The sequence below is a fragment of the Danio aesculapii genome, chromosome 23, assembly GCF_903798145.1.
Source record: "Danio aesculapii chromosome 23, fDanAes4.1, whole genome shotgun sequence".
NCBI lineage: Eukaryota > Metazoa > Chordata > Actinopteri > Cypriniformes > Danionidae > Danio > Danio aesculapii.
In genome coordinates, this window is record NC_079457.1 from 16,850,554 (window position 1) to 16,862,722 (window position 12,169).

General features: G+C 35.2%; 1 protein-coding gene across 2 annotated transcripts in view; it reads left to right on the forward strand.

Moving 5' to 3' along the window:
* The first annotated feature begins 10,024 nt into the window (after positions 1-10,024).
* phip (pleckstrin homology domain interacting protein) overlaps positions 10,025-12,169 on the forward strand; it is a 70,980-nt gene continuing 68,835 nt past the window's right edge. For both annotated transcript variants that reach the window (XM_056449015.1, XM_056449016.1), the window contains exons 1-4: positions 10,025-10,173; positions 10,285-10,343; positions 10,428-10,457; positions 10,607-10,666. In XM_056449015.1, coding sequence (XP_056304990.1) covers positions 10,134-10,173; positions 10,285-10,343; positions 10,428-10,457; positions 10,607-10,666 — 189 coding nt within the window. In that variant the 5' untranslated portion in view covers positions 10,025-10,133. The remainder of the gene's footprint in view (positions 10,174-10,284; positions 10,344-10,427; positions 10,458-10,606; positions 10,667-12,169) is intronic.

Sequence of the window (12,169 nt, forward strand, 5' to 3'; positions counted from 1 at the left end):
ATGAAATGATGTTGATATTTGGTTTGTTTTAGGTTGTGTTGTAAAGCGACCAAAATCCTACGTCAAGCCAACATCTTAAACCAACATCATATTGACGTCAAATACTAACATTTATTCGTCAGACATTTGTTCCAACATCTGATAGACGTCATAGAGTAACGTCATGCGGGAAGTCTTGCAAAAACATGCTGGTGTTGGGGCAACATGAAGAAATTAAGTTGACTTATTAGTTTTTACACATTTAAGTGATTGAACATAGAATAATTAAGTTTACCCAAAAAACCCTCAAGAATTGTGTTGTTTCAACTTGTGAAGTTTCACAAACTAATTTCGAGAGGAGCACGTTATATGATTGACTACAGCTGATCCTCATGATCCTGCTAATCATTAGCTAGCCTATCAGATCATTCTAAAACTACTATAAATATCCTGCCTAAACTTCATTCCTTATCCCCCCCCCCATCCTTCCCTTCTCCCTCCTCTTTCATGATCGGGCAACACGGTGGCTCAGTGGTTAGCACTGCTGCCTCGCAGCAAGAAGGCCACAGGTTCAAGTTCTAATTGAGCCAGTCGGCACTCCCTGCATGGAGTTTGCATGTTCTCCCTGTGTTTGCGTGGGTTTTCTCCGGGTCCTCCAGTTTCCTCCCACAGTCTAAAAACATGTACATAAGTGAATCGTAATACAGTCACAAGCTCTTAACGCATACATAGCAAAAGGGGGCACTCAAGAAACACCTGATCTTGTATCCCTCATAATGCTGATTGACCAGGCGGGAACCTTGGGCTCATATATTTCCGAGCTCAGGGTTCTCTCCCGGGACAGCATGCCAAACCTGCGATCATAGTCGAGCATTATCTAAGTGTGAACTCTTGAAATTTTAAATAAGTAGTTTGAGCAAGCACACTGTAAAACCCAACAGTCAACTTTATCAAATGAAATGAGTGTTGTTAACTCAAAATGTACTGAAAGTTAATTCTACACATTTGAAAAGAGTTTTGAGCTCAATGTTGAAGGTAATGAGTTAAATACCTCATTACTTCAATTTAAATGGAGTAAGTTCATGGGACTCATATATTTTTTTACTTAAATACTTTGTAGCAATCGGTTTCCTCAAATGGTTTGAGTTGCCTTAACTTATTGGGTTTTACAGTACTCAGTTGGTTTGAGTTCTCTTCATTTATTGGGTTTTACTGTGCTCAAATTGCTTCATTTACTCAAATGGATTAAGTTCACAGTACTCATTAGGATTAGCTTTTGGATTTAAATGGTTTGTTGCAATCAGTTTTCTCAAACGGTTTGAGTTACTTTAACTTTTGAGTTTTACAGTGTGTCAAAAAATAATAGCAACATTTGTACAATAGTGAGTTAACTTTGTGGAAAACTCTTGAGGGTCCAGTGTGTTTGGTCTAAAGCTACAAAAGCCTTTCAGTGTAGTTCTTTATACACAGACACATGTGACTCTAAACACAAACACACTCACACACATACACACACACTAAATACAACTGCTGATGTCAGAAAGTGAAAGGTCAGCAATGCCACTGGAGGCAGGAGCAGAGAGGAGGAAATGTATGCAGTGTCCGTCCTCGTTGGTCTGGACTGCTGTCTGTATTCAGCCACAGCCAATAGCTCAGAAGCCCCACAGTAAATCAATATAATAATCACACACAAGCTACTTATTTCTGTTTCTTTTTAAAAGAGTTGCTATCACTTTCAAATAATGGTCCATTAGTTTATGTTTTTACTAACATTAGCTAAGCATTTATTAATTATAGTTCAACATTAACTAATGCATTAGTTAGTAATGCATAGGTTTTTTAAGGATTAGCCATGTGAATAAAGGCCTTTTAATATTTTTTCCACATTTTTCGAGTGCCTCGGACTGAGTTTTGCTGTTTATTCTGATGAATCCCCATACCCAAAGAGCTCCATCACATTATTTAAGCTTTTTGTTTGATTTTTAACTACTGCATTATTCAAATCTAAAGTTGTCCTTGTTAATATAAGTTAATGCACAGTGAGTTAATATGAACTATCGTTATTTAACATAAATAATATTAACATTAACAAAGATGAATAAATACTGGAATAAATGTATAACTAATAGTTTGTTCATGTTAGTAAATACATTAACTTATTCATCGTTATTTTAAAGGGTTTCAGATGATCTTTACCTGTAAACCCTGTGGAGCTTCTGGTCTTACTGTTTACTTATTTGAAAAATGCTGTAATGCAACATTGGTTAAAATGTGGGCAAACTTATTCACCTGGTTAAATTTAGTAATTAAATTGTTTTATTTAATTCAGCGTTTGTTTTGTCTATATTTCATCCATATTTGAAGTGGAACAACAGCAGTTTGTAGAGTTTATAAATGGCAAGTAGGCCTACTGATTTTTATGAACAGAAATAAAGCCTACAAATGAAAAATAATTACTTAAATAGTTAATTACTATATTTATTATTGAATATTAGTTTAAATGTGATCTAAATCAAACAAGAGCGAGTAAAGATCACATTATTATTATTATCATCATTATCCAGATTGCTTTATAGAAGTGCTTCATTTGAAAAGTATACATTTGATACCAATTTGGTGTGTGATTCTGTATTGTATAATTTAATTCATAATATATAACATCTACGTTGTTATATTGCGTCACATTTGCACCAGACACTTTCTTACAATCACTCCATATCTCAAAACAACAAAACGTTGTGCATTTTTGAAGTGTTGTGCATACAGGTGAGTGGGCTTGACAAACCACCTGTAGAAACACTCTTCTCTCTATAAAAAAAATAAATTTAATAAATCCCCCCTCCTTTCTTTAGCACTTAATTCTCTGAGCACCAACAGTTCCTTTATATAATTACTATTTAGCACTTCTTGTGTGTATTGCCTCATTTCTTGAATCACTGAATGCCTCCTCAATTGTAAGTCACTTTGGACAAAATCTAAATGACTAAATGTAAACATACAGTTGAAGTGAGAATTATTAGCCCCCCTGTTTATTTTTCCCCAATTTCTGTTAAACGGAGAGATTTTTTCAGCACATTTATAATCATATTAGTTTTAATAACTCATTTCTAATAACTGATTTATTTTATCTTTGTTATGATGACAGTAAATAATATTTGACTAGATATTTTTCAAGACACTTTTATACGGCTTAAAGTGATATTTAAAGGCTTAACTAGGTTAATTAGGTTAACTAGGCAGGTTAGGGTAATTAGGCAAGTTATTGTATAACAATGGTTAGTTCTGGAGAAAAAATATATAGCTTAAAGGGGCTAATAATTTTGACCATAAAATGTCTCATAAAAAATTTAAAACTGCTTTTATTCTAGCCAAAATAAATCAAATAAGATTTTTTCCATTTGTGAAATATTTAAAAAGAAAAAAAAAAATCAAAGGGGGGCTAATAATTCTGACTTAAACTGTATATTTTTCTTATTCAAGAGATTTTCAGAGGTTACTCTTTATAATTTAGTTTTTTTTAAATATCATCATGCCAAACACCAAAGATCTGTATACTTGATTCCATTAGCTTATATAATATTAATGAAAAGGGAAATTCTGTAAACATATAGAGAACAGATTCAGCATTCACCACTGGAAACGATGAGTCTCTAACTCAGTTTCTCAAGTGTCATTAACTGTCCAAATTTGTGACTATTTAATCAAAATAAGTGCCTATTCAAGAGTGTGAGATTTTAGAAACAGCCTTGGTGTGTGTTGTGACAAACATGACGATCAAAACTAACAAAAGTTTTGTCTAAAAAAATCACTTGGTTTTGTTTTGGAGAAGCTTAATATGTAATAGCAGATTTACATGTCAACCATTTTGCCAATCAGACATTTGGAATTTTGTTTTAAAATACAGGCATTATAATGAAATTTGAACATGCTATAATTAGCAGAACTTTCTGTCTGCATTTTTTATTTTCCTCAAATGCCCACCTTATCTCCTCCAAAAGTGTTGGTCCATTTTTTCCTGAATTAATATTGGATCATCTCCAGGCCATGGCAGAAAACAAACAACAAAAAAACATGAACATATTTTATAGTGCACCAACATATGGCATAATGCCAAACTGAAAAATCTAACGTAAGGCCTACTAAAACAACTGAAATGACACACTGAGTTTTGTCACACTGAGCACACTGCATCAATTTGTTCATAGCGCCTCCTATTGGTCAAAAGTGGCAGACCAATACATTATATTGATTGTGATTGTATTCATACCATTTCGATCATTGTCCTGGATTGCCATGCTTTACTCTGTCATGCCTTAAAGGGGTAGTTCACCCGAGAATTAGAATGAACTCATCATTTACTCTCCTCAAGTGGTTTCAAACGAGTTTCTTTATTCTGTTGAACACAAAAGAAGATATTTTGCTGGTTTCTGGGACCCATCGACTTCTGTAGTTGGTAAATAAATCACAATGGAAGTTAATGGGTTCCAGCTACCAGCAAAATATCTTATTTTGTCCTTAACAGATGAAGGAAATTAAAACAAATAGGTTTGCAACAAGTCAAGAGGGAGTAAATGATGGAGGATTGTTAATTTTTGGGTCAATCTCATCTCTTTAATTGCTGCTATATTTATTATTATTATTATTATTATCATTAGTAGTAGTAGTAGTAGTAGTAGTTGTTGTTGTTGTTGTTGTTGTTGTTGTTGTTGTTGTAGTAGTAGTAGTAGTAGATGTAATAGTAGTAGTTGTTGATGTTGTTGTAATAGTAGTAGTAGTCGTAGTAGTAGTCATAGGCGGTGAGTGAACAAACTCCAGGGTACGGCTAATATATGCGCTGCCTTTTAATGCATTTAAAAAGACTTGCGACCGACCAAGAAGAGGTTTTGACAAAAGCACCACCTATCAACAAATTATATACAACACGAACAATAAATGGTTTTATTAAACTCACCCACTTTATTATTATTACTTTTATTTAAAAATCTAATTAAAATTATTCTGTTCATCAAGGCGGCATTTATTAAATATAAAAAATTTGTTAAATACTTATTTATTAAATATTTATTTATTACTTACTGTATGCAGTTTCAAATTAAATTATTACTACTTGTTGCTTTTATTACTATTGCCAGCAATAACTTTATTACTCTTAATAAGAGCGATTTCTGAAGGATCGTGTGACTCTGAAGACAAAAGTAATAAAGCTGAAAATTCATCATCGCGAATGCAGCCCTCACTATTCTGCCACCCCAGGCGGCCACCTAGGTCGCCACTGGACACGCCGGCCCCAAGAATATGAAATCATTCTCTTTTTCACGAGGCCAATCGAAAACCGAACTTGTAATTCAGCAATAAATATTTGACGTTTAAATTATAAAACTCCAAACGATTGCCTAAACAAGATTACTACACTATAGGCTAGACTACGTTACAATATAACTACCAATTTAATGCTGAAAACAAAAACCAGAATAATATATAGTACTTCTCTCGTAATACTCATTTGTCGTTTTATTACTTATGTCCTCGACCAGCAAAACAAAATAGTCCGCTGGCCAGCACTTTTGGTTTGGTTTTTAGAGCTGCTGCGAACTCCAGTAATAAACAGCGCTCATCAGTGCAAAGTGCTGAGTTAGACAGTTCCATTTTTGTGCGGAGGGAGACTTTAAATTTGATTGACAAACTTGACAAAATATCTAAAGTGTTCTGTTAATCATCAACATTAAATGACATTCATATTACGCCTTACACCTGTTACATGTTTTCAATGCATTTTTTTCTTAGCTACTATCTCCGTGGTCTCTGGCCAGGGGAGGCTAAGCCTTCCCCAGCCTTACACACGCTCCGCCTATGGTAGTAGTAGTTGTTGTTGTTGTTGTTGTTGTAGTTGTCGTAGTTATTGTATTAGTAGTAGTAGTTGTTGTTGTTGTAGAAATAGTAGTAGTAGCAGAACTGGTAGTAGTTTTAGTAGTAGTAGTTGTTGTTGTAGTTGTGGCAGTAGTAGTAATAGTAGTAATTGATGTAGTTGTAGTAATAGTTGTAGTAGTAGTAGTAGTTGTAGTGGTTTTAATAGTAGTAGTAATAGTAGTAGTGGTTGTTGTAGTTGTAGTAGTAATAGTTATTGTAATTGTAGTAGTAGTAGCTGTTGTTGTTGTAGTAGTAGTAGTAGTAGTAGTAGTAGTAGTTGTTGTTGTTGTTGTTGTTGTAATAGTTGTAGTATTAGTAGTAGTAGTAGTTGTTGTTGTTGTTGTTGTTAGTTGTAGTAATATTTGTAATTGTAGTAATAGTTGTAGTGGTAGTAGTTGTTGTAGTGGTAGTAGTTGTTGTTGTAGTAGTAGTAGTTGTCGTTGTAGTAGTTGTAGCAGTAGTAAAAGCAGTTGTAGTAGTACTTGAGTTGTTGTAGTAGTAATGGTAGTAGTAGAAGCAGTTGTTGTAGTAGTAGTAGTAGTTGTTATAGTTGTAGTAGTATAAATTCATACATTCCTATGATTTACTGATTATTATTATTACTATTATTATGTTATTCTTTGGGAGATATAAATAAATGTATATTATTTTTATATTTAATATTATTTATTCAGGAGCTGCATACTTTAAATAAAAAGGCAAGGATCCTATGTTTTACTGATTATAAGTTACTGAAAGTAATGTCTTTTTGATATATAAAGCTTCTTTTTGTATTAATTATCATGAAAACATTTAACAATCTTAAAAATTCAGATGAATTTGCAGCAATCCAAAGCCATTTACCCTTCTAACCTTTGACCTATGCTTGGCCTCTAATATCACTGTATGAAATGATAGTCCTGACCTCCAGTGGCAAGAAAACACACTGCACATCACCAATCATAACACAACCTTGAACCTGTCTTTCATTTTTATAACATTTACTCCAGCATATTTTAAGACCGTGTTCCAGGTTTGTATTTTAATTGAGTCACGCCTTCAGTGAGTTTCGGCTGTTGTCTCATTGTACCTCTTAAGTTTTAAGCCTACTCAGCAGCACACTTCACCAGATCACCACCGTTTCTCTAAAGTGCGATAAGTTGCATCAGTTTTGCTTAAGTAGCCTCAAAGCCCAAGCTGCTATACTCGTGTGTTTCTCAAATATCTGACTGCTTTTCTCCTCCACGTTTACTCTTAGTGTCAGCGGTTTAGAAAGTGTTACATCACCGAATTATGTTAACTGTTAATTTGAGGACTTTTCAAGCAAGGGCACCTAGCAGTTAGTTTTAGCTTTATAAATACAAATCACAAATGACATCATAGTCACCTTTTTTTAGCTCAAAGTTAAAAGGGGGAGACAAACCTCAACCTCTTTTCTGATGCACAAGATATTGCAGTATGTATAAGTTGTACATCCGGATGTGTGATTGAAATGCAATGTCAATGCAAAAAGAGGCAAAAAATACATTTACTTAATTCATTACAGACAAACAGACACTTTATTGACATTAAATATTCATTGAAATGAAAAAATACTTACAATGCATTTATTATTCTTATAGTAATTACAATATTAACAAATAATATGGCTTTTAATTTCAATTATGCATTATTAAGTATGTAATGATGTGAGATGAGCTTTAATGAAGAAGCTGTAGACTGTAAAATCCAACAGTGAACTTATCAAATGAATTGAGTGTAGTTAACTCTATATTTACTGAAAGTTAATTCTACACATTTGAAAAGAGTTTTGAACTCAGTGTTGAAGGTAATGGGTTAATTAAATACCTCTTTACTTCAACTTAAATGGAGTAAGTTTACAGTACTTGTATAGATTACACTCGAAACAATTGTTGAGTTATTTATTTAACCCAGTGGTTGCGTTAAAATATATTTGGTGCTTTGTTTGGTTATTTTTTAACATTTATTGGGTTATTTATTAATAACTTAAACAGTTAAATTGATTATTTGGCGCTTTGTTGGGTTATTTCTAACCTTTATTGGGTTATTTATTTAATAATTCAACAGTCAACTGATTTAACTGACACAGAAGAGCTGTATTAATATGCGTGCATAATGCTGTTTTTGCTTTATAATGTTCATTTAAGCTCTAACATAATAATATTGTTTTATTTTTTATCAAATTACCTCTCCGTGACGTGTTTTTTCTATCCATTTCACCATGATACAAATGTTTACTTTCATGGCCAGTCTATATTAAATGGATAAAATGCTGTGTTTGGAACTTAAAATGTAGTGGAAATAACTTAATTTTTAATGTTTTTGAAAACTGCTTGTTATTTATTTACACAGTCATAATTATAAAATTGATAGTAGTACTAGTAATAGTAGCATTAGTAATACCAGAATGGAAAAAATAACATTTAATTAAAAATAACCCAATGCATTGGGTTAAAATAACCCATAGTTGGGAAAGTGCTACAATAACCTATAGTTAGGTTATATGTTGGGGTATTTTTAACCCAACTATTTTAACTGAGTAGTTTTTAAACTCAAATGGTTTGTTGCAATCGGTTTCCTCAAACAGTTTGAGTTGCCTTAACTTATTGGACAGTGTGATAACAAAAGAAAATAAATAATGTAACAAGTGTATTGTTTATTATTAATAAACTATACAAAATAAACTATGAATAAACTAATAGTCTATTCATTAATTAATAGGTTGTATTGACCAACCCTAAAAAAAAACCTTTTTAAATTAAGTTAATTTATTTATTATATTTGTTATTTATTTCTGACTTGGATCTTAAATATCCCCCAAAAAGTTGGGGATTTTGTCAGATTTAACTTTCCTGGTGATGATGTTAGTATAAACACAATACCATAGTAAATAAGCATAAATGTACATTAAGAAATTTGTTTGGTTAATAACTGTCATTTGTAATATTTCTAATACGGTTGGTTGTAAAAAACATTGACTGTAACTTCACAATAACAACCGAGCTGAGGGTGTTTAGTTAACATTAATAGCTAGTTTAAATATACAGTATTTAGATTGATCAGGCCATAAACTACAGGTCTGCTTCTCCCATCACTATTATTACAGAAAGCTGTAACTCTACAGGCCTTTTAATGTCTAAAGACTATCTCATAAACTTATTTACTTCATATAAAGCCAAACTTGGTGGCACAGAATATTGTGGAGTGAGGCTGGAAATATATTTACCCAATTTGTATAACTGTGTTACAAATAACCTTTTAACCAGACATTGGCACACGTTCTGCATGTTGTTTCTTTAAAATTGATATGCTGTGTGACACGGAAATATATGAAATGAAATCGCAGATGTCCTGTTTTGTGTGCTGTTGCCATTAGTCACTGGATTCCAGTAACTTACAAGGTTTAATTCATTACATTCTCCCTGTTTACTACCCTTCCCCCATTTTACTGCCCGCTCGCTTTTGGGAAAGAAATGGAGGACTTCCCAGTACAAATCGCAAGCTAGAGAGGGGGTGGGTTCCCTGGGAAAGAAATTTGGTTTAGGAATAAAATGAATAGGCTTTTAATCACTTTACAACCACTCGAAAGCTGTGGTAAAATAGGGTGTTGGATAGTATCTGCTGTTGTGAGAGGAACACGGTGTGAGATCCGAGCTTCGCTGCCTGCAAGGTCGAAGGACCGACAAACAAAAGGCGCCATTAAGGCTCAAGGCCCAGAATAGAGCAAAATAAGCACAGCTAGAATAAATTGTTAAATTAATGGATAAAACGAGCCACCATTGCCTTCTTTTTCCCCTTCAGCGTTTGCATCGCAGCCTCCCTGACAGCACAGTGCTGCGCGTACGTACTAAACCCGACTGCTGTATTCCTGCGCAAAAGGGGTTGTGCTCTTCTGAGAGAGGAGGGGGTGTGGAGCGTAAACTGAAATCCAACATATTCACAAACGTCCCCAAGATTCGTTAAACTGCTATTTTAAAAGCGTCCCGTCTGGTCAAACTCAAACGACCCGCTGCTCGGGATGTTTGTCCGCATCGATGCATGGCACGTTGTGTCTAAGCGGGGGCTATTTAGCGCGAGCGCGGAAGGCTCGAGCGACGTGCCGGGACTACTTTCAGTGTGTGTTGGGTGAATGGAGGCGCAGCTCTTCCTGGTGAACAAACACTGACAACTACAGGGCAGCCCAGCGATACCCGCTTCCCAGAACGGCCACACACACCTTCTCCTTCACCCCTAAAACAACCCTAAACATGGCTGCTGAGCGTAAACACGTCGCGCAGTTGAAATCCGGTGAGTAAAAGGCATTTAAAAAGGTGACGCTGGAATATTTTTATATACATCTGCCTTTCCCACAACGTCCTTCTTGAAAGCTAATGTAGCTCATTCTCCCCCATCTCGCAGAACTGTACTTCCTAATAGCCCGATTTTTAGAAGCTGGACCGTGTCAGGACGCAGCAGAGGTGGGTAATTTTGTAATTTAAGATTGTAAACGACATCCCTGGAGAAGATTGAACCGTAATGTGCGATTTTTGTGCTTTTTTCAGACCTTGATACGGGAGGTTCAGCAGAAGGAGGTAAGCAGCGCGAGCCTCACTCGCGTCGCATCTCACTGCGCTGCACTTTAGGCTGTTAATTTAACGCAGATTTCCTATTTATGCTTTAAAAAACAATCTCGAGCCCTAGGATTGAAGCAAACCTATTTAACGCCGTTTTTCCATTACAGCTGTTACCTAAACGGATTGACTGGACTGGCAAAGAACACCCGGGGAGTTACGAAAATTTGGTAAGGGATCCCTATAACAGAGAGAAAACTTTTTAGAGAGCAAAATAAGAAATTGAATTTCCCGCAATTTTTAAATCAGGAAAAAAGTTAACCCGCACACATGGGGGAAAACAACCCCAGGCTTAGAAAAGACTGTCAGTAGCTGAACCCAGAGCCCGGCCTGACCTCGGGGATGTGAGTTTGGTCACAGTGGAGTCCACAAGGTGTAAATAGATGTTAAAATTGATGTAGAAATAAAGAGACGTCATGAATGTGCTGCTATAAGGGGAAGGGAGCGAAGGGAGGAGGGACCAGTGCGCCAGAGACTGAAAGCGGGGCGGGATGGAGGCGCTCTGCTCAATGTAATACAACCATAGTACGGGTAAAATACTGCTTTTTACCTTAGTTTAATACACTTAAACTAAGCTTGTGAAGAAGGAAGCAACAAAGCCGGAGACGTAGAGGACCTTAGGAAGGTAATGGGATTTTTTAAGTGACCTGACAGTATATATTTTTTATTTTTCGGAGGAAATGTTTTCAGTGCTGAGACTTGAGGCTGATCATACAAATGAGAGGTACAGCGAAATGAGTACGTATCGATTAATTTATTAATTACGATATTTAGAGAAGTAAACAAACAATTCATTTGACTGTTTACGTTTTTTTGGGTAGCTCGCTATTCGACGTATGATCAACCATCAGGAAGACGGGTTGATTTCACATTTGAAGTGAGAGATACCTAAATGTCTTATTTTAAAACTTAGTGTGTTTTGATCCAGCCCCTGTTATGGCCGGCCCCCAATATATATCAGTTGCGTAACTAATAGACTCAGCTGTCTGTTAATCGCACATGCTGCTTGTTACTGCTGGATCTCCGTCGTCTCGGACTGCTACATTGTGAAATTCACACACAATGTAGCGATAATCTGTTACATTGTTTTAGCGATTGTCTCGCGGCTGATCTCACCACTAGAGTGTATTAAAGCGAGTGAATGCATGCGTGTGTGTGTAAGTGTGTGTATGATTTCACTGGCGTGTGTGAAGATGTTATAATGCCCGTGCCTGCAGATTGTGGGTTGTATTAACGCACACGAGACTGCCTGATGTTGGCGCTGTCAATTAATTTTTTTTGTCAGGTCTCGTCCCTCGATCAACATGTTAATGAGCTATGCAATCTGCATTAATTATCACGATTCGTAAGAATAATTAACTAATGATGACGATAACAATATTGAATTAAAAAAATAATTATCAATACATTACGTTCTACATAATTTGAGGATAAATACGTATTTAAAAATATTTTTTTAATATGCATTATAATGCCAAATAGTCTAGTATTTGGGATTATAATTAATCAACAAAATTGCATATTGATTGATTTTTTTAAATTAGTGTTTTAACGCGTCTGTTTGACGTTAAACGTGCGTGTACATATTAAATCATTGTCTAAGCGGTGTGTGCAAGCGCTCCTTTCTTTGCATCTGGAATGTGTGTGTGCGCGCGTTTGGACCAATGGGACGA